The sequence below is a fragment of the Hippocampus comes genome, unplaced genomic scaffold (genome assembly GCF_001891065.2).
Source record: "Hippocampus comes isolate QL1 unplaced genomic scaffold, H_comes_QL1_v1.1 scaffold124, whole genome shotgun sequence".
Classification (NCBI taxonomy): Eukaryota; Metazoa; Chordata; class Actinopteri; order Syngnathiformes; family Syngnathidae; genus Hippocampus; species Hippocampus comes.
The window spans coordinates 484,487-505,084 of NW_017805075.1; the positions used below are offsets into that span (position 1 = coordinate 484,487).

At 44.0% G+C, this 20,598-nt stretch overlaps 1 protein-coding gene across 1 annotated transcript in view; it reads left to right on the forward strand.

Moving 5' to 3' along the window:
• Positions 1-2,621: 2,621 nt before the first annotated feature.
• The window catches only part of LOC109512944 (PDZ domain-containing protein 4-like), a 40,284-nt gene continuing 22,307 nt past the window's right edge, over positions 2,622-20,598 (forward strand). The window contains exons 1-6 of the mRNA XM_019865063.1: positions 2,622-4,581; positions 14,116-14,411; positions 14,477-14,564; positions 15,154-15,252; positions 15,365-15,427; positions 18,566-18,667. Coding sequence (XP_019720622.1) covers positions 4,522-4,581; positions 14,116-14,411; positions 14,477-14,564; positions 15,154-15,252; positions 15,365-15,427; positions 18,566-18,667 — 708 coding nt within the window. The 5' untranslated portion in view covers positions 2,622-4,521. The remainder of the gene's footprint in view (positions 4,582-14,115; positions 14,412-14,476; positions 14,565-15,153; positions 15,253-15,364; positions 15,428-18,565; positions 18,668-20,598) is intronic.

Genomic DNA, 20,598 nt, shown 5'->3' on the forward strand with positions numbered 1-20,598 from the left:
TATATATATATATTCAACTTCCCTCTTCTCACATTGAATCTGGCACCCCATTGTCACGCAGCATCCTCTCTCAGTCCAGTCGGGGAAGGCTGCTTCCCTCTTTCTTTCTCTCGTTCATCCACAGGCTCGTTGTTAAAGCACCTTCGTTCTTCTTTGAGGCAGCTCGCCGCTTCCACAGAGAAATGGCTCTGAGCCACCCGGCCGCTCTGCCTGAATTTGAATGAGGCCACGGTGACTGCCCCTTCTCAATAACTCATCCACGAGATTCCCCGTTGCTATGACGGTCATGTTACACACACATCCACTGAAACCGCAATCAAAATAATACAAAACATCACATGGTTTCCACCGCAGTCTATTATGTACTTGCGGCGTATTCCTCGAAGCGGTTAATAAATAATGAGACGGATGTTAAGATTCTGCCAGTATTTCCACCATCTGCCCCTCGAAAGCAAAGGAAGCCTCACAAGGAAGAACGTGACTGCTTTCGCCTTTTTTCCTCAATCGTCCACTTTCATCTCGCCGAATTCACCCCACTGTCCTGATCCTCACTTCTCCCTTTTTTAACCTTAAAGTATTACTCTGGAGGGACGACTTTACCTTCCTTTACTCATGTAGGCAGAACACTTACATACTACAAATGGATGTCACATCTCCAAGCTCTTTCTCGCCTTCCACATCAGAAGCTGAGTTGAATGAGAAGTGCGTCTGGGATGGGTTACAGTGCATGCGTTGTTAATTCATCTGGAAAACAGCACCCGTCTGTTTGTTTCAGAGTGGCGATCGATCTGGAGGTCGGAATTGACAAAAGACCCCCCGACAATTTTGTGCTGAAGATCTAGGAGACATGTGAGGTCTGATGCTTCAGTGAATGTGGGCCAGGAGGCGCAAAGTAAGCAGGGATCGGTTTCCAAAAAAAATCGTATTTCAAGTCATATCCCCCCAAATATTTTTAGCTTTAAAGGATAGATTAAAAACTTTGAAGATCCGGAGCCGAGAAGAGAATCAGCATGCGTTTTCAAAACTACTCAGACACTTTGCAGCAGAATATTGATTCCTTCGATATGTTTGTTAGCTCGCTTTGCAGCAGACTTTTGCTCATCTTCTTTAATGCCTATGGGTGTATTCAGTCGTGCATTGTTTGTGTGTTTTTACCTGGATTGCTGGTAAATGTCTGAGTCAGCAGAGGACGTTCAAGGAGAACAAGAAGGTACAAAATTGCCCTTTGAAAAGGTCACACATCATGTAAAGCTCATTTTCCAGTGCACATATTGTTTGTTGATAAACGACATAAGTTATATACTGTACTCTACTGTGAATTTCAACTGTAGCTCTGTAATCTATAGAAACACATCCATCCCTTCTCTGCACCACTTATCCTCACTCAGGTTGTGGGTGAGCTGCGGCCAATTCCAGCTGACCTTGGGCCACAGGAACTGGTCAGCCACAAAGGTAAGTGTGCGAAGATTAATTCCTGACTATTAAAATCAGCAAATTAAACTCTTAACAGCTCATTGTTTTCTTCATTGCATCATTCTTGGCACAAAGACTTTTTGCGAAAGGTTTTGGAGAAATGATGTAACTGCAGTCGTTCGCTTTTGTGGCATATTAAAGGATTTTTGTCTCATTGGGGGAGTCGGCTGGAGAGCAGACTTGGACGTGTTTTTCGCCTTTTGGAAATGAATTCATAATTGAATACAATTTTAGCCTATTAAATTAGCAATTGAAAATTAATTTGGGCCGGTACGTTGATGTTGGTGAGTGAAAGTAAAATAAAATAATAATACCATTTGACGGCAAAGATACACTATATAACAATAGAGTCTGTTCTTTCCACACAAGGCGCAGACAAACAGTCGTAGGCTGCTCGGCCATGCAAGGTGCAGTAGATGTGCAGGTGAGCTGTGAAAAAAATTAAAATAGCAAAGCGGTGCTCTGCTCTTCACAGGAAATGATTTCGCTCACACCTATCAAGCGATAATCTCAAATTGTGCAGAGTCTTGGAATTGTATTAATCCGCCTTTTTTGAACTCCCCCACCACCTTCCTCTTGGCAGAGCCGAAGAAGTCATTGTGATTACTGCGGGCATAAGAATTGTTTTTCTATCCCATCTTTGCCTGCTCTCCCACATAATCATTTGCATTCTATCACTTGGCTCTCTTCCCTGTTCTCTATTCATCGTGTCGCACCTGTTATTCACCACCACCCCCCCCCCTTTCTCCACAGTGTTTCCTCTTTCCTTTGAGGCAGTGCGCGCCCTCATCTAATTGCACAACCAGTGCTGTGCTCCACATCTGCTTTGGGCATCAACGAGAGCCCTCGCCCCTTTTCTATGCCGCCTGACAAGAAGCAGTCAAGGTGAATTGCCTGCATGCTGTAATTAAGCCAGATGAACTCTCAGCCTATTTGCCTGAACCCCGAGATTCCAGGCACTTTCACGGGGCTTCACATGCAGGCTCCTCAATACTTGCTCACATGCCTGCAGACAAGCAAAGCATAGAAAAGACAAGGAGAGAGCAAGGAGGAGGGAGCGGACAGCAAATGAGATGTGGGCAAAATTATGGGGGGAGGGGGTGGGTGCGGGGGGCGGAGGGGGGACTAGCAAAGAGAGCCCAGCCCTGGAAACGGAGAGAAAAAGGGTGGAGGGGATGAAGATGGGAAAACGTGTAGTGTAAAAAGCAGCTTCAGTCGCAGCTCAGTGCCGTGTACTGATGGGCAGGATCTCATCAGCGGGGGGACAAGCGCCTATTGTGTTGCCCCCGCTGCAGTGGGGGGGCTGCATTTACCGTCGCACCCGAGGGAAGAAGCCGAGAAGCACCCTTCAATCAGCCGAGCATGATTTCTCTTCATTTGTTAGACTGCTGATGCAGATTCATCACTGGCATACCGGGATGCCGGACGTGCTCCCTTTTTTTTTTTCTCCCACACCTTCCCGTGGATTTGTCACATGGACTGAGCAGCAGAGGAAAGGTGGACTAAAATGGTCTTGAATTTTGCTTCTGGAAACGCAATTTCTTCTCGAGTCGTTTTTTTTTTACTTTGGACTCCAGTTGTCAGGAATTGTAATTGTTGGTTAGTTTAGTTGCGGAGAGATGGCAGCTCTGACACTGTTGCTTTGATTTAAGTTATCACTTTTCTCTTGGAGGTTGGAGTATTTGTGTGCACTTTTTGCATGCCTGCCTCCAAGTGTGCTCAGGTGTCAGGGTTGAGGATTACGGCACTTCTGGAGCAGATACAGGTGTTGCCGAGGCTTGATGGAGGATTAGCTGCTTTAATAGCTTGTCGCCAGCTGCCTGCGGAGCCGCCGACGCCTCACACGCGGCTCAAGCTGCGGATGCGTTGACACTTGGCGCAGCAGGATTAAAGATAAAAGGCAAAGGCAACGTAATTGGACTCGAAGGGGAGGAACAAGGGCTGGAAGACATCAGAGAAAGTTAGATTGTGATCAGCCTTTTATCCAGGTTAGGATGTAAGGTCGAGTGTTCGTCAGTGGACGTGTCCAGTCATTCAGCAGCACAAAATCCAATCAGTCCCTGAGAAGATATTGACTCCTCTGCCCAGGCAAGATTGTCTATTGTGTCATCACTCATCTCAAGAGGTCATTGATGCCATTGTAAACTGACATCCAGGTTCAGCCTCAAGTGCTCGTTGGTCTGAAGGAGTTTTCATCCCATCTGACAACAAATCAAATCAATATGATGATTTTTTTTCCTGCAGTTCATTGCAATTTTCTGCGTTCAAAAAGAGGTTGGGTGTTTTAGTTTAGTTTTGGAGAACCATCCTGTGTTTGCATTAGTCGTGTGTCAGTGAAGATTGTGGCCAGAAAAATAGTACGTAGTGGTCAGTCTCAGAGGAATTCTTCACTGGTTGAGTTTCCTTAGCGGGCACGTAAGGAATATTTCCTCTTGAATTGGGGGAACAAAGAAAGTGGAGGGAGAAAACAAAGCACATGTTCACTCACCAGCCAAGCACACTCCGAACAACAACTCTATCAGCCTTGAGACGTGCATGCCGGGGAAGCGCTGCGAAACAGAACTGATGCAGCTTTCTTGACAGCAAGTCAAGTTTCCTTCTTCAAGCTGGAGACGGCACAGCTGGGGGGAGTCGGGAAACCAACCTTTGGCGTGTTGTTTTCCAACTACAAAAACAACAAACAAAAAGAGCACAGCAAGCGTACTGCCGGAGCTGTTTCATCAAGACAACCGATCGGAATCGATGTCTCTGAAATAAGCTCAGGCTTTAAAAAAAACAAACAAACAACCCCCCCCCCCAAGATTCCACACACGGCCAATTTGAATGAGTGATGTTTTTTTTGCCCTAGAATAAATCTTCTCCACTTAAGTGTGTGGAGCAAAGAATAGCCCGAAAAACTGCCTCCCTGACAGGGTTGTCGGACTGCGTGGAAGAAGAGGACTGTTCCATACCACAACCCTGCAAGTGAGGGTGGGGTCCTCCCTCTGCCACAGACAAAGGCCTCGACAGGTCGCTCCTGTGCGGTCCAGCCGTGCGTCAGACGTCACGATGGGGTGCAACATGTGTGTGGTCCAAAAACCCGAAGAACAATACAGGGTCATGTTCCAGGTGAGGCCTCGCTCTTGCATCATCTCCCAATGTCTCATTTCTTCCTCAGAGAGTCTCACATGAGGCCATTCGAACCGCCTTCTGGCCGAATAGCTTTCAGGTTTGGCCCGTCTACTCTCGGTGTGCCATCATTCCATTAAACAGCAAATTCCATTATACTGCATTGTAGCAAATTTCCTGACTTTGGGGATTACTTCTCGTCCTATAGGGGTCATTCCAGAACTGAAAGATGTTTTCCGTCCCCTCCAACAAATTTCAAATATACATGTAATGTGTATATTATTTTGGTGTCCTGAGACAAGATTGTCACTGTAGCAAAAAAAAAAAAAATACAATAAATCCTTGAATAATACTTAAAATGCCCGCTAAAGCAACAGATGAAATAGGTTTTACATCAGCTTTTTTTCTATGATTTTCCTAATGTCCTTTTTGTAACTTTTTAAAACATTTGTTGTATCAGACACAAGCCATGGGACGCAGTAGAAATTAGATCAAGCAAAGTGCTCTAACCATGGGTCGACGTAATTGAAGTCCTCTTTTTCTATTAAAAAAAATATGTAAACACGTGAAATTAGACTTGCCCGGGCAAGAAAATAAAGATGCATCAATTTTTCCGCCCTGCACAGCCTGCTTTCTGTCACCAAGGCTAGGGGTGCAGCGGCCCTATCCGCCGGAATGCCCGGTGAGGCACAACGTGATACCAAACACAGTAAGGACTAGACTTGCCTCCATAGGAAAATGAAGATATGGCGGCTTTTACGGCAAGCGCAGGGGGCCTGTCTACGAAAATAGGGGTCAAGCACGGTTTGAATGGCCTACTGTGAGTGTTCATCAAGTCATCATCCATGTGAAGTTCCATCTTAGCACTTAACATCAGTGTTTCCCAACCTTTATTGAGCCAAGCCACATTGCGAGTTACCAGTATTTTATTGTGAAAAATCTCACGTCACAACCTCAAACAATAATGTCACAAAGGTAGAGACATTTGAGTGAAATAATGAGAATCTTGTCTTAACTTACTCAAAAATGTACCTACTCAGAGTGAAATGTTTCCGTTGTATGCATTGTGTTTGTTGTTACGTCGTGTGGACCTGATGTGGACTTTTTTCAGCATTTTTTGGCCACGACATTCATCGAGGAGGAGACTCTGTGCTTGGTGGTTATAAGGTTTTCTTATCTTATCTTATCTTATGACAGTTAAGAAGTACCTTCTGCATCTACTGGGAGAGCATTTAATCATTCTGTATGTCCAATTAAGTGAAAATGGATCATTTACCGCAGCACTCCTCATGATCTCTTAATCCCGCTGTGCACTGTTGGCCACTGGCTTTGCACGCTGTTGCAACATCGCAAATGCAACAGCAAATCAAAATCTACCATATACTGTTTATGGAGTCTCAACAGTCTATACAGGGTCGCAGTTTTCTGTCGCAGCGCATCAGTAAATCAAATTGCTCCCCGTGCAAGTGAGAGACGGCAACCGTAATTTTTGGGCTCGGTCCATTGTGGTCTGGTTCAACCGCGTCGCACGGTGTGCTTCGGGCCTTAGGCACAGCAATGTGCAGCAGCACACTGGTTGCTGACCACCGCTCTCTACTCCCTCACCATAATAACTTGTGCCACTGTCATCAACTCAATTATTATCCAATCAAAATCATCGTAGTCAGAATAATATGAAAGCAGATTAAGATGGAAATACTGAACCTCGATAAGGCTGTTCATTGGTTGTCCATTCATGTGTTAAAATCAGTGATGCCCCTATCAGCATTTATGATTATTTTTAGAATAATATGGATAAAGGTCACAAAAGATGTACTGTAGATGGAGCACGAAAAGGAAGCATAATGGCAGCTGTAAAAACAAAAGAAAAAAAGAAAATGGGTAGGAGTTGCTAGGGTTACAGCCTCAGCACCAACCTGCCAAATGGGACCTTGGAGCCTCTCGAAACTCGTGTGGTGATACAGTGCCCCAGGAAGGTTCTAATGGCCATTGGGTAATACATGTGCTGACCCCAACATGAGCCCTGTGATCAGTAAGCATGAACAATCCTCAACGCCAGTGCATGTGCTGCGGCGCTGTTGTTATCAGTGATTCCCGACGCACCTTTTGGGATAGTGCTGCATGTGGGCGTCGAGGGCTCCACTACTTAATGGGGCTGCATTCGGTGCCAGAAGCAAGAAAGACGAAGGCAGCGTCCATAAAGGCATGCTAATGAGACAGGTAGGGGGAAGGATACTCTCAGCAAAGTCTGCTCTTTCTGCTCCTTGTCCTAATGTGTCAGAAGCAACTGACTAGATGGAGCAGAGGCGGATAGACACACCGGGTTGCACTTGTAAAACCAGAGAAAAAAAACCAAACATGATTTGACATTTCTTTTCCTGTTCTTTAGTAATGAGCAGGTGGACATGGTTTGGTTTCACCAAAATAGCGGTTAAAATGGCTTTTTGTGAAAAGAAAAATATAAGCAGAACTGACAAACTACAAACTATAAGCAACCCAAAACAGGACTGATTAAGGGCTTTTTGAGGCAAAATCATTTGCTTTTGAGATATGCAACTAAAAACACCCCAAGCGCAACTCTGACTCACCGCATGGTGCAGGTTGAACGTAAGAGACCTTTTTACGTGGCGTTCCGTCATTCACTCCGTGAACTGTGACACCCTTTGTCACCAACACCACATGCGCTCTACTAATAACCATGACACATAAGCTAATTATACCATAGATGTGCAATACATATTCTAGCCAAATGGAAGGTGCCTGAACATGTCTGACTTCCAACATGCTGCCATTTCTCTCCCTCATTTTTGACGCGACACACCGAGATTCACCTAATCTTTTCTTCTACTCAGAAACTGTGCTCACTCAAAAACAAATCGACACTATCATCTACAGGCCTCTGTTAGCCATGATAGCGGATTATAAACCTGAACTTGGCAGAAAAGCTTCAACACTAATTTAAAAACGTGCTTGACGAATGTAAACGTGAATGGCAGGAAACGGTTTGATTCCAGTTGACAAATATAAACTGCCGCAGCAGTCAATGTGTTAATATTATTGTTAAAATGTATTGTACGTGTAACATTTATACATGAATAAAAGTTTCAAAACAAACAGTTCTTAAAGATTAAATACATCCGTACTGAACTTGAAAGTTAAACATAACCAAATTTAGGCAGTGATGCTTTCGCGGGCCGCCCCTAGAGGGGGCCAGCTGGAGTAGGTGACAAGCAAAATTGAATGGTATGATGTCTGCATGATTCAAATTTTCTTTGTGACAATAAAAACAGTTTGCGACTATTAAAACTGTTTGCGAATGTCTTTGCAGCCTTGAATGAACCCTGACGAAAAAAAACAACAACATTCGGGCCATGCGAAGACACTCACAAGCCTTTGCCGCTCAGTGACATGTCACCTTTGGCGTCATTACACAGGAGAACAATCATTGAACCACATATTACCCAAACAGACATCCTGTAAAGGGGCCGATAATTAGAGCACCCGCATTAAATTTCTGAATGCTCTCGCATTTCCCTTCAGAGCTATGCGGCTCTGTGTGCGTAAGTGTAATTACTTTATTCAAATGAGATAAAGTCAACGTTAAGATACAATAGGCTGCAGAAGCAGCTGATTAAAACAGATACACCTCTTGCCAAATGAATAAAACCCAAACGTCATACATCCAGCCTCGCCAACGCTGCACACGACACTCAGCAGAGAGAGCAAAACAGCCACCAATTGATTATGTGCCGCAATCCACTTAGAAAATGTAGCTGTTGAATTGTGTGCATCCGAATTGGGCAAAAGTGAGGACGAACGCCAACAGTAAACCTGGCAGCTTCCCCTGGAACCAAATTGGTTTCAAGGGAAGCTGCTTCCATGGCAACCGATGTCCTTTAAAAAAAAAAAAAAAAAGCCCAGCGTGTGCCAGTGTGTGTGCGCCACCTTGCACTCTGTCACCATTTCAGTCCAGCTCTTTTAAAAGGTCCTCCTTACATTTCAACAAAAAAAGCAAACAATTATCAGTATGTGTTTTATTGTTAATTGCCTGGTAAGGTGAATTCAGAGATTTGTGTCTCAACACATAAAACGTGTTTGAACATCATTGCTGGATATAGAGAGAACTATTAAGTACTCACCTGTGGAGACTGTTTTGCAGGATTACAGTTTTCCTATAATTTTTTGTCATGGCAACGTGATGCACTTCGCCTCGGCCACGAGTTGCCCTTCCCCCACTATAAAAGAACTTGAGCGCCTTCCTTCGCATCACCAGTTATCTGGCGTAATTGCGACATGCAGTTAGCCAGCTAGCTCTTCAGATAGTCCGCTGGTGTGGCCGCTTTAGAGTGCCTTGTTGCTGGTCATAAGTGCTTGCACATTACACTGAGAAACACAGAAGAGTGAAGGAGGGTTGGTGAATTCTTTTTAAAAAGTACAGCTTGACACCCAGCGTGTGGATGGGGGGCTTTACGCTGGCATGACCGCTTTAGAACGCCATGTTGTAGGTCACGGAAAAGCCCCGCAACGACCCAGTGGGATTATTTACAGCCACCGCAGACTTTGCGCAAGTTTCAAACATCCATTTTTCAAGACATACGAGAGGTCTTTGAGGCATTGCCAGTTGACTGGGGTGTGGTTTCAGCGCACTCAGCAGAGAGAGCATTTTGAAATGTCCTCATTTTATATACTTGGTGATTTTTTATTTTATTTATTTTTGTCATGAATCATCTAATTTGGCAGAGTTGTTGACAACACTCTTCTCTGTGTGCTGTCAAATTGGCAAGACATATTTATTTTCACCTTACAGGAACTTTAAATGAGTAATATTACAATGTTCTATTTGTATATTTAATATTGTTATGTGTATTACTGAGTAATATTTAAACGTGGGGATTCATAAACAGGTCATCCAAATATAATCCTAAAATATAGGCATTTTAATGTCATTTGATGTGGACATGATGTTGCGACTTTGTGCGCTTCAGATCTAAGAAATCGGAGAAACATCCACCCATGTAACTAATGCATCTACTTGGAAAGTCTTTGTATCCTCCGCGGGCTTCATCAGCGCGGCTGCTGCATGGCTCAGACGGCGGGGCTGGTCGCGTACCACTGGGTCAACTGTTCCCACTTGAATTGTTTCTCCGAGAAGGTGACGACTGTTTACACCCTCCAAACACGGGGAGGAGACCAAGCCATTGCGGGGGGAATCAAAGCAGGCCAGAAGGTTGATTTATTCCCCCCCGCCCAATGTCTGCAGAGACTCAAGCTGGATAAGAGCAAGAGGAAGACAATGTGTGTTTATGGACACGGTGATCTGCAGAGTAGTCCTTTCCCTCCCTTTCTTTCTTTGGCAAAGTGTTTATTTTGCTCTTTAAAAAGCTTTCGGTTAACAACAAATTGTCTTTCAACCACTGAGTTATTATCTTGAGGTCGTTTTTTGTGTTTGAATCACAGCCTGTTTGCATCCACCAAAACAATTCCACTTTTGCCCCCCCCCCCATCCCCCAACCTTCTTTCTCCTCCGTTTGGATCTCTTTCATCTCCATCCACAAGCGCAGCCTCCGCCCTCGGCTCCGCGGCACACAGAGCCACCGCCCACCTCCTGTGTCTGATCTGCGATGCGATTTTTTTTTCATTTATTTATGTATAACAATTCCGGAGAGTTTTGGCTGTTATGTTAATAAGTTAAAAATCTAAAATATAGAATGAGTTCATGCACACTGATGGTTGCTGCAAGCCCGGGCTTTCCAGACGGCCGCAACATTAGGTACACCCGCACAATTTAACAACATCCAGTTCGAGAGCCTTTTACGTACAAAGACAATAATGCTGATTTTTGACGAACAATGCCCAATATAAATCATTTTCTTGGCAATATATCTTTCAGTAAAGATGCTTGGGAAATGACTGATCAATTAGTGATAGTTGAGTGCTCTCCACTTTTGCCTTATTTGCTTCTTTCAATTGTCAAACTCGATTGCTCAGATTTCAAATTCTCCTCGGTCAATGTTTTGTTGTTGAGTAGTTGGTCAGAGCCACCCAAGTTCTACTAAGTAGCAAAAGCACATCTGTAACAATCTGTATGGATCATTACATTTAATAATCAGCATCTCCAGGGAATATGATGCATTTTATTTAAATACTACAATGTTTTTCCCCATGTTGTGAGATCAAAATTGATTGTGAGCTGCTCCAGATGATGCACAGCTGCATGCTCTTATATTACATTGATGGTTTCCATAATTGCGATGTAATAATGGTGGTATTAAAAGTCCCCACTGAAGGTACCAAATGCGCAGACCGCCAATAAGTCCTAATGATCAATTCATTGACTAATTGTTTATTATCCCTATCCCGTATCCTTTTCACAGGAGGAGTTTACAGTGGGAAGAAAGTGAAAGTTCCTCTTTCTGTCATATACTGTACAGTACATGAAATTTGACCTCTGCATTTGACCCATCACAGCAAACACACACTATTAGTGGCACCCACTGCAGCTGTAGCACCCGTGGAGCAGATTTGAGGTATCGGTGTCTTCCTCAAGGATAGCGCATCTCTGTGTCTGGCCGGGGATGGTCTTGAACCAGAGTCCCGTAGATCAGGGGCCCCCAACCTTTTTTGCCCCACGGACCGGTTTATGTCAGACAATATTTTCAGGGACCGGCAATTAAGGTGTGGCGGAAATAATACAACAAAATAATATGGTATGAGCTGCATGAAAACTGTGGCGTTTTCGAAATATAATAATAAACACAAGGAGCGTCTAATCTGGCCGCAACACTCCGATCCCTATGGCAATGTTTAATGCCTTCAAAATACGATACAACGCAAATTCAAAGTGCATGAAAATGACGACTCACCACAGCCCCGAGCCTGATTTTCTGCAATCAGACAGTCCCATCTCGGGGTAATAGGAGACAATGACACCTCAAGTGTGTGGTTTATGTCCAGTCTACTTCGTAATTTTGTTTTCGTCGCCATTGCTGCAGAAACCCCCCGCCTCACACAGGTAGGATGTCGGAAATAGCAAAAGTGCTATTGTGGCGATCTCAGAGTATTCAGACATAACTTTAATCCAGTTGTCTCGAACGTACTTTTAAGGCCGCCGTCATTTGCGATCTCCAGCAGTTTTTTTACTCATTTTGCGAGCTACTGCGTTTTGTTTTGAAGTAATCAGTCACGTGATGGAGAAGCGTGGCTTGGTTGGGGACCCCTGCCGTAGATGATGAATGAACCACTTGGCCATGGCTGTCCCCACGTGTTTGTTGTGTTGCTTACAATATGCTATAATGTACATGACTACAAACACAATCTCTGTTCAAGTCCTGGTAAAGTGGAAAAAAAAAGTCTGTCCAAGTTTGAATGATTAAAAAAAATGCGTATGTAAAATGTGGCTGCAAAATAGTGTAAATTTGAGGGTATGTCTCTGCTTTCAGTGAATGCCCTGAAACCATAACCCATTCTCCTGTCAACTGTCAATCAAACACCACTGCTACATCGTGGGACTGTCTTATGATGAGACTTTTTTTTTTTTTAAATCCCCTCGCGCTTACGACTTTCTTTGTGTGGCACGCTTCTACTGACGGCCAACGACGTAGCGCTCTAAAGTAGCCACAGCAGCGGACTACAGCAAGCTTGCTCACCGCTGACGCAAACAAAGGCCCTCAATGTTTTGGGAGAGGTGGGCAATGAATGACAAATGCATCATGGGATCTCGTTTTAGCCACGCCCCCCCCCAAAAAAAAAAAATCTGGAAAAATAAAATGTGGAAAAACTGTTTGATACTATACCCCAGAACTCAGCACTCCTTAGTTCTCAATGTGTGCAGAATGTGCAGAAAACATTTCAGGAATTATCTTCAACATTCATTCATTCATTCATTTTCCGATCCGCTTACTCCACACAAGGGTCACGGGGGGTGCTGGAGCCTATCCCAGCTGTCTTCGGGCAGTAGGCAGGGGACACGCTGAACCGGTTGCCAGCCAATCGCAGGGCTCTCTTCAACAGGCTGGATTTAAATTTTTCAAAGCAAATCTCTGATTTCACTTGAAGAAGTGTAACAGTGTCAATCAAATGTGTACAATAATGTCTGATAGAGTCCATTGTTTTAATTTGTCAATGAGCGTGGGCCGGAGGGTGTCTGTGATGTGTGACGGCCTACTAACCCAAAGATGAGTGTAATGGATTCTTCATCAGCTCTGGGCAGACAAGTGCTCTTACCCAGCATGAAGTTGTCTTCAAAGCAAGCCGAGCACCCTCATTGATAATAAATGAGAAGAGCAAATGGGCCCTGCGCTCGCTCACCTTCTCCTTCTCGCTGGTTGCCATACCTGTCTGACACTCATGAACATGGAAGTGTTTCCTTGCGGTCTTTTACCGATGCTTCCTGTTATTACGAGTGCATTAAGAACACACGAAGGCAACGCGGGCACACTTCCCGCCAGTACCTGCAAGAGAGGAAACGGCTTACTTGTTATCAAGCCAGGAAGCTCATTAAGAGACACAGTGTGATTTATGATGGGACATCAGCATGAGGAAGGACAATCACAAATAGAAGGCGAGCGGCGTGGGTTGCCATCTCAAGGGAGGGACAGCGCAGATAGAAGTGCTGAGGCAGCACGGTGAGAGAAGCCGAGAGGAAGGGAGATGAAGGTGGGCAGGAGGCAAGGAAGGATGACGGTTGGGGGTGCGAAAGGTGGTGAGGCGCTTTCAGAGGATTCCAACAAAGGGGAACAAGACGCTAACGATTGATGCCCGCAAGTAACAAGTTCTTCATTGCTGTACCTAAGTATATTTTTCCAGTAGCGATGCTTTTGAGAATGTATTTATTTTTGTCAGCTTACTATTTTTACTTCCAACATTTGTACTTGCTACTATTGTCAAAATAGCCTGGTTGTTTTTTCCAAACAGCTCTTATGACGACCTGATGCAAAAGATTAAAAGAAGCACGGTATTCCCCGTCTGTGGCTTTATTTAAGAGAAGATGGTGATGTTATCGATTTTCGTAGCTATTCTTAATGGATGTTGGAGTTGAAATGAAATAAGACATGATATGTGATGTCATTGTTTCTGTGCAGTGCTGTGCAATATGGACAAAATTGTAGAACCTGATATGGGTCATTTACATCTGATATACGGTATATCCAAAGACAGCATTTTTGCGAAAAATTCTGTGAAATTAATGTTCTATAACATGGTATGTTTATTAACATTAAAAAAACAAAACAAAAAGAAATATATCAACTTATAACAAAGAATAAGTCACGTCAGCTTTTAAGTATATTGCCCAGGGGACACAACAAGCACCCCGCCCCCACCCCCCCTGGCATGGCACCGCTACCCCTCCAGGAGGGCCTGTCCCACTATTTGAGAAGGACTAACTCAAGTAGAAAGCGTGACTACGCATGGCACACGTCGTACGCCATCTCTGCCGGCCCCTTGAGTCCAATCATAGCAAAGACGTGGCGAGTGATGAAAATGAGTTCGACGCCTGTGTTCGAACTGATCCAGACGAGTCTTTTTTTCTTGCAGTTGAACAGAAAGGAGTTGTCCCGCCTGTCTGGCGATCCCACACTGGACATGAGGGACCCCGTGCTGTCCAACATACTACGGGGGCGCCGGGCCCGCAGACGCGCAGGCTCCACAGGGCCCCCCGCTAGCATCGCACCGCTGACCATGGGGATGGCCGACTGCGTGGACAGCTGCACCCAAACGGACATCAGCTTCCAACATATGTTGACCGCGGGCAAGAGCAGGCAGTCTCCGCCTAACCCTCCACCATCGCCGCCTCTGCCAACACTCCTGGAGCCTTATCTACTCAATGAGCTGTCAGTCACATCACAGTTACCGCATCATCACAGTCGGACAGACCTTTCACTAACCACCCTTTCAGTTTCCTAGAGCCCGTGTACTACGACCCCTCCGACTACTTTGACGTCTCTCAGCATGACGTTGACAGGCAGGATCAGCTGGAATACGAGGTGAGTGATGGACGGAAAGCCGGTTTAGTGTTTATTCCCTATCCTTCACATCCAGCGAAACCCACTGCACAGATGTCACAGCCAATTGAAAATGCAGATATCGTTTAACCACTTTAAAAAAAAAAAAAATCATCACCGAGACCAAGTCAGCGAGGAGCTGCCGCATTGCCGCCAATCGAACCGAACTACAGTGTACCTATATTGTGTTTTACAGTAATACTCAACCATATTTACAATTCCGTTTATACAGCCTCTCTAAAGATCCACGCTCTGTCTTTCTCGATTGTTGCCTCTCTTTGTGGCCATTTGCTTCCTCCTTGACAACTGCGCAATGTTTTTTTCTAGTTCTGCAGCTTCAAAAAGCCATGCACTTGAATTCTTTTTCTGGCATGCAGTCTGCAAATTTTTCATCAGCCACTTTTTTCATTGTGCTCCACTTCAATTGAGTTTGGCGACATCACTCACGATGTACAGCCATACTCCGATGCTCTTTGTCCTCTCTGGTTAGACTATTCAGTGCATTCGTAGAGTGGTTGCGACTGAAGCATTTTCACATGTTTCGTTGTCCAACTTTGTTTCGCACTACCAGGAGGTGGAACTGTACAAATCCCGTCACCAGGATAAACTCGGGCTGACCGTGTGTTACAGAACCGACGACGAGGAGGATCTCGGGATCTACGTCGGCGAGGTGATGACTTGCCGTTTTTTATTTATTTGTTTATTTATGTATTTATTTATTTTGCATTTGCTATATCTTACTCTATAAATTGTCTTCACAATAAGCTTGTCACTTCCTCCAGGTGAACCCAAATAGCATTGCTGCAATGGATGGCCGCATCCGCAAGGGGGACAGAATATTGCAGGTACACTAACACATATGGTGCCTTGCATATTCATGCTATTCATGCAAACGGCCACCTTGCACCATAGACATACTGTAAATTCAAGTGGAAATAATCCACAGTATTAAAAAAAAAAAAAACCTACTGCACACATGGGCTCACATGCGCATAACTGATAATACACTGATGCCTGGAGATATGAGTGACCTGCTCCATGTTGGCAGTAAACTTGATTCGACTCACTTGACAAGATTAAGCAGCTGTTTGGCAAGGAGGTAACATTTTATCAAAAAGGAGGCAACAAAGAATTGGACTGCTGAATCTCATGATGCTCAAATTGTGTCATGATTTACTTTCTATTGAATTATATTAGGCGCCACAGTGGTCACCTGGTTAGCACGTCGGCCTCCCAGTGCAGAGGTGCAGGGTTCGATTCCGGCTTTGGCCTTCCTGCATGTTCTCCCCGTGTCTGTGTGGGTTTTCTCTGGGTACTCCAGTTTCCTCCCACATTCCAAAAATAGGTGTGGTAGGTCAATGGAATCCTCTAAATTGTCCGTAGGTGTGTATGGCTGTTTGTCTTTTGCAACCAGTTCAGGATGTCCCCTGCCTACCGATGTCAGCTGGGATAGGCTCCAGCATGCCCGCGACCCTCCTGAGGATAAGTGTATTAGAAAATGGATGGATGGATGGATGGATGAATTATGTTATTACTCTATGCTTCTATAAAGTACAATTTTATAGACCCATTTTCCCTGATTGAAAAAAAAAATTGTTTGTTTTTTCAGGTGCAAGGTTGGAATGGATTAAAGGCATTCCCATTCTTTTTAATGTGATTTGAGATCCAAGTATTCTGAATCATGAGTATGGTCATGGAAGAAATACATTTGTATCTCAAGGCACCACCATATTATAAATGTCATCCCTCCTCTTGCTGCTTGGATAATGTCATGAGAACCGACCCGATGTTCAAAAGGGGTTGCAACCAATTAGCCGATAAAGAACTTTTCTACTCCACATTGACATTTAACGCTTTAAAGCGACTAAATCACTCCTCATTGGTCAATTAACAGAAGACCTTCCGCTCGCCTGTCTGCTCAGTTGCTGGACTATAGTGCTCCGCGGGTAGTAAAATGTCTGGCCGACAAGGCGACAATTTTTTTACAATCTGTGTGGACCCTCGAAGATTAAAATTAACTGGTTGTGGATAAGAAAAGCAGTTAGTCACAGATGCTTCAGCTATTTCAATCGTCACTAGTCTTGAAATGTTCTACAATCTGTGCGGACCCTCAAAGATTAAAATTAACTGGTTGTGGATGAGAAAAGCAGTTAGTCACAGATGCTTCAGCTATTTCAATCGTCACTAGTCTTGAAATGTTCATACCAGCAGCGGCGCCCACAGGACTGTCGGCATTGCTACATATTTGACCCAAAATTAAAACCAGTAGCACGGTCACTTCAAACAACAGGCAGGTCAGTCCTCAAATCCAATCAAAGGACAAGCAAAGAAGAAAGAGTAAAACAATCACTAGTCTTGAAATTTTCATACCAGCAGCGGCGCCCGTGGGACTGTCGGCATTGCTATGAGTACGTGTAAATATTTGACCCAACATGAAACCAGTAGCATGGTGACTTAAAACAACAGGCAGGTCAGTCTGCAAATACAATCAAAGGACAAGCAAAGAAGAAAGAGTAAAACAGAAATGATTCATATTTTTGAGTCTGGCTACGATGTCGTGGAATACAACTTGATATGCTATGACGCACAAGATGAGACAGGCCAGAATGTTGAAGAGAAACAAGAGAGGACTCCCGCTAATTCCAACAACTACATTTGGTGTCATGATTAGTTGTCTTTTTAAATCATTGCATAAATACATAAATAAATAAACAAACAAATGAATAAAAAATGTCGCCCTGCTGTTTTGCCCGTGTGAAAGCGTCCATGCATTTTGAGTAGCTTCAGGGAATTGCCACATTGTGCAACTGCAAAAGTAGTGCCTGAGAGTCGGCCACTTATGGGACCTTGTCACAGAACCTCGCACACTGCACCGGTATGGAGTAAAGTTCTGCCACATCGCTCAGAGTGCAGCGTCCCTTAGGGGCATTGTGATGTCACTCATGGATTGAGATCCATGCTGACACTCGACAGAGTAGAAGAAAGTTGCGATTGAATGTAAACTGAATGAGTTGAATATTGCTTGTTTTTCAGAGGTGATGAAGAATATTTGTCCTGGATTATTGCTAGTACCTGCCTGTATGTGTTTCGTTATTTGAAGGAACCTCTCTCTCAAAACTCGATAGAATTTTTTAAAATTAGCGTGTCAATGGGATTATACTGTACATTGACTGCTAGCATTAGCAATGTTAATGTTTCTAAAAATAACCTTGTCTTTTATTTCGATATAGAATGTTAGGAATTATTTTTTGTTGCGTGCGTAGTTTTTAGGACGTCATTCAAGAGCTCAGGGAATGCAGAAGAGCAGGAAGTATGTCACATGTGATGCAAGCAAGGTCGTGCATTCAGAGTGCTTTCACAGTGCAGGAACTAGCAAAGACACATTGTGCCCCTTCTTCATCTGTGCCCCTTCTACATCCTTCAATCCATTTTCCGAATTACTTCTCCTCACGGCGGTCGCATCGCAGGCGTGCTGGAGCCTCTCCCAGCTGTCTTTGGGCAGTAGGCAGGGCGCACCCTGAACTGGTTGCCGGCCGATCGCAGGCCCCTTCTACATATCAATTGGTTTTCTCTGATGATGTTTTTTTTTTTTTTTATGACTGTGAAAAGCTAAAATAGAAATCAGGATAACATTGTAACCTTGTCTTTTATTTCGATATAGAATTTTGGGAATTATTTTTTGTTGCGTGCGTAGTTTTTGGGATATCATTAAAGAGCTCATGGAATGCAGAAGAGCAGAAAGTATGTCACGTGATGCAAACAAGGTTGTGCATTCAGAGTGCTTTCACAGTGCAGGAACTAGCTAACAAATCGATTCATAGCCATATGGTCTGCATCATTGAATAATTGATTTCGACTTGACTTTCATCAGGTAATAGTTGACCACGTAAGAATCCAAGGCACAAAGTCAGGAAACATGCAATAATTCAGTGATTTAATGTTTTTTTTTGTTTTTTTTGTTTGGTTTGCTCATTTGTTTTTAGATCAACGGAGTGGACATCCAGGACAGAGAGGAGGCGGTCGCTCTTCTGACCAGAGAAGACAGCACTAATTTCTCCTTGCTCCTTGCACGTCCCGAGGTAGAGGTGAGGGAGGACATTGGATAGTCGGTCGACGGTGCGCGAGCAACTCCTTTCGTGCACACTATCGTCCTTTATCAGCTTATATGCGTCGTGAGTCAGTAAACTTTGTTAACATTTCCAGTTGTGAGATTTGAAGGAGCAAATACATTCAAGGTAAACGTCGCATCCTGAAAATCCCAACTTTTCAGAAAAAAAACAAAAACAAAAAAAAAAACATTTTGCTTCAGTTCCTAAACTGCACTTCCTTCAGGTTGGTATTAGTATCCACCTTATCAACACAACACCTCAAAATCATCTTCAATTGCTTATCATTTGCCGCCCCCCTCCTCGGGTAAGAGCTTGAGCTTCATTGTCCCATCACTGACTATCCAGCGCAACTGCGAGTTAGATGAGAATTATTTGGCCCATTCGTATTACAACCGCATGCAAAATGGAGCCCGAAACTGTAAGCATACCAAAACCAGGACACACCAAAACCAAGTTTCCACTTTAATGCATCGTTGTACTTGTATGTCAGCGACGTACAGGTACAGGCGTAACAATTTCATGCTTTCCCACTATGGAGATGGCAGAGGGCACAATTAACCTGTTGCCTTTCATACAACAGCTTTGTGTTCAACAAAACAGAGCCAGATTTCATAGCGTGAATATGTGAGTACTTTGAGATGTTGGTACGTCGGCAGTATTTTTTCTGATGTTTTGCAATGACGGTGTGCCGTGATAATTTTTCAACTGTAAAATCTATAGCGTTGTTTTGCAAACGGTGTGCCGTGATAATTTTTCAACTGTAAAATCTATAGCGTGGCTCAGTGAAGGTTTGTGGAGACGCCTTTATCCCATCTTGTAAACAAGCAATGACGGCCAAGTAAGAGAGCAAAGACAAACTGTTGTTCTCATTGTGTCTCTCTCAAGGTCACTCTCAATTTATTTCCCAGGACAGCACAAGCTCCGTTCAGGCCCCCCTTTTGTTTTGTGACCAAATAATTCATTGACAGACCAAATTGCTTTTTTTTTTTTTTTTTTTTTAATCCTGCCATCTGCTTGTTAAAAATGTAGACTCCCACGCTCGACGGAAGATTACGGCGTCTGTATGCAGGCCACATATTGCGCAGCGTGCTCGAGGGCAGCTATAATGAGCCCGCAGAACAGACACATGCGCAATCTCTTCTTTTCGAGAGACGGCTACCTTGAATACCTGAGAAAAGCTAAGCCAAGACCACTCCTCATTTGGATTCCGAGGAGGCAGAGGTCTCATCACAAGGGTAACGCCCCGGCAAGGATGAAAGTTTTATCTGCGGGAACACAGAGAGCGGGCCTTGATGCGACGAGAACAAAGACCAACGGATCGATAGCTTGCGCTGTCTGAATGCAGTTCACGTGTAACCAATTAGGCGAAAGATCAACTGCGCTCTCCAGAGGGAACCTTCACTCGCTTAAGAGGATTTGCATTCCGGCAGCGACCGACGAGGAGAAGAAGAAGCATGTGGAGATAGAAACAAAACCTTCACAGGTGCCACATGTACCTCAGTCTTCCCTTTGTTTGGAAACCTTTTTATTTTTTTTGAAGGCACATAATTGTCACGAGAAAAATCTCACATTACACTGACAAACAAAAATGCCACAAAAAGTTGATTTGCCAAGCAAGTGTTTTCGCCATGGGCGTCATTAGGCCTATTTTAGGGAGGCTTCAGCCTCCCTAAAAATGTCTTTAGCCCCCCTAAATAATTTCATTGCATGATTTAAAAAAAAGTATTTTTTATTTTTCCTGTACTTTTGCTAATATATTGCATCAAATTCAATGTAATGTGGCCATTTTAAATGATATTTCGATAACCTGCCATTATTGTAATGTTAAATCTCCCAGGTTTCCTGAACGCAACAGGTGTTGCGTTAGCATTTGACATGTCTGTCACCATCGCCACATCAAATGCTAA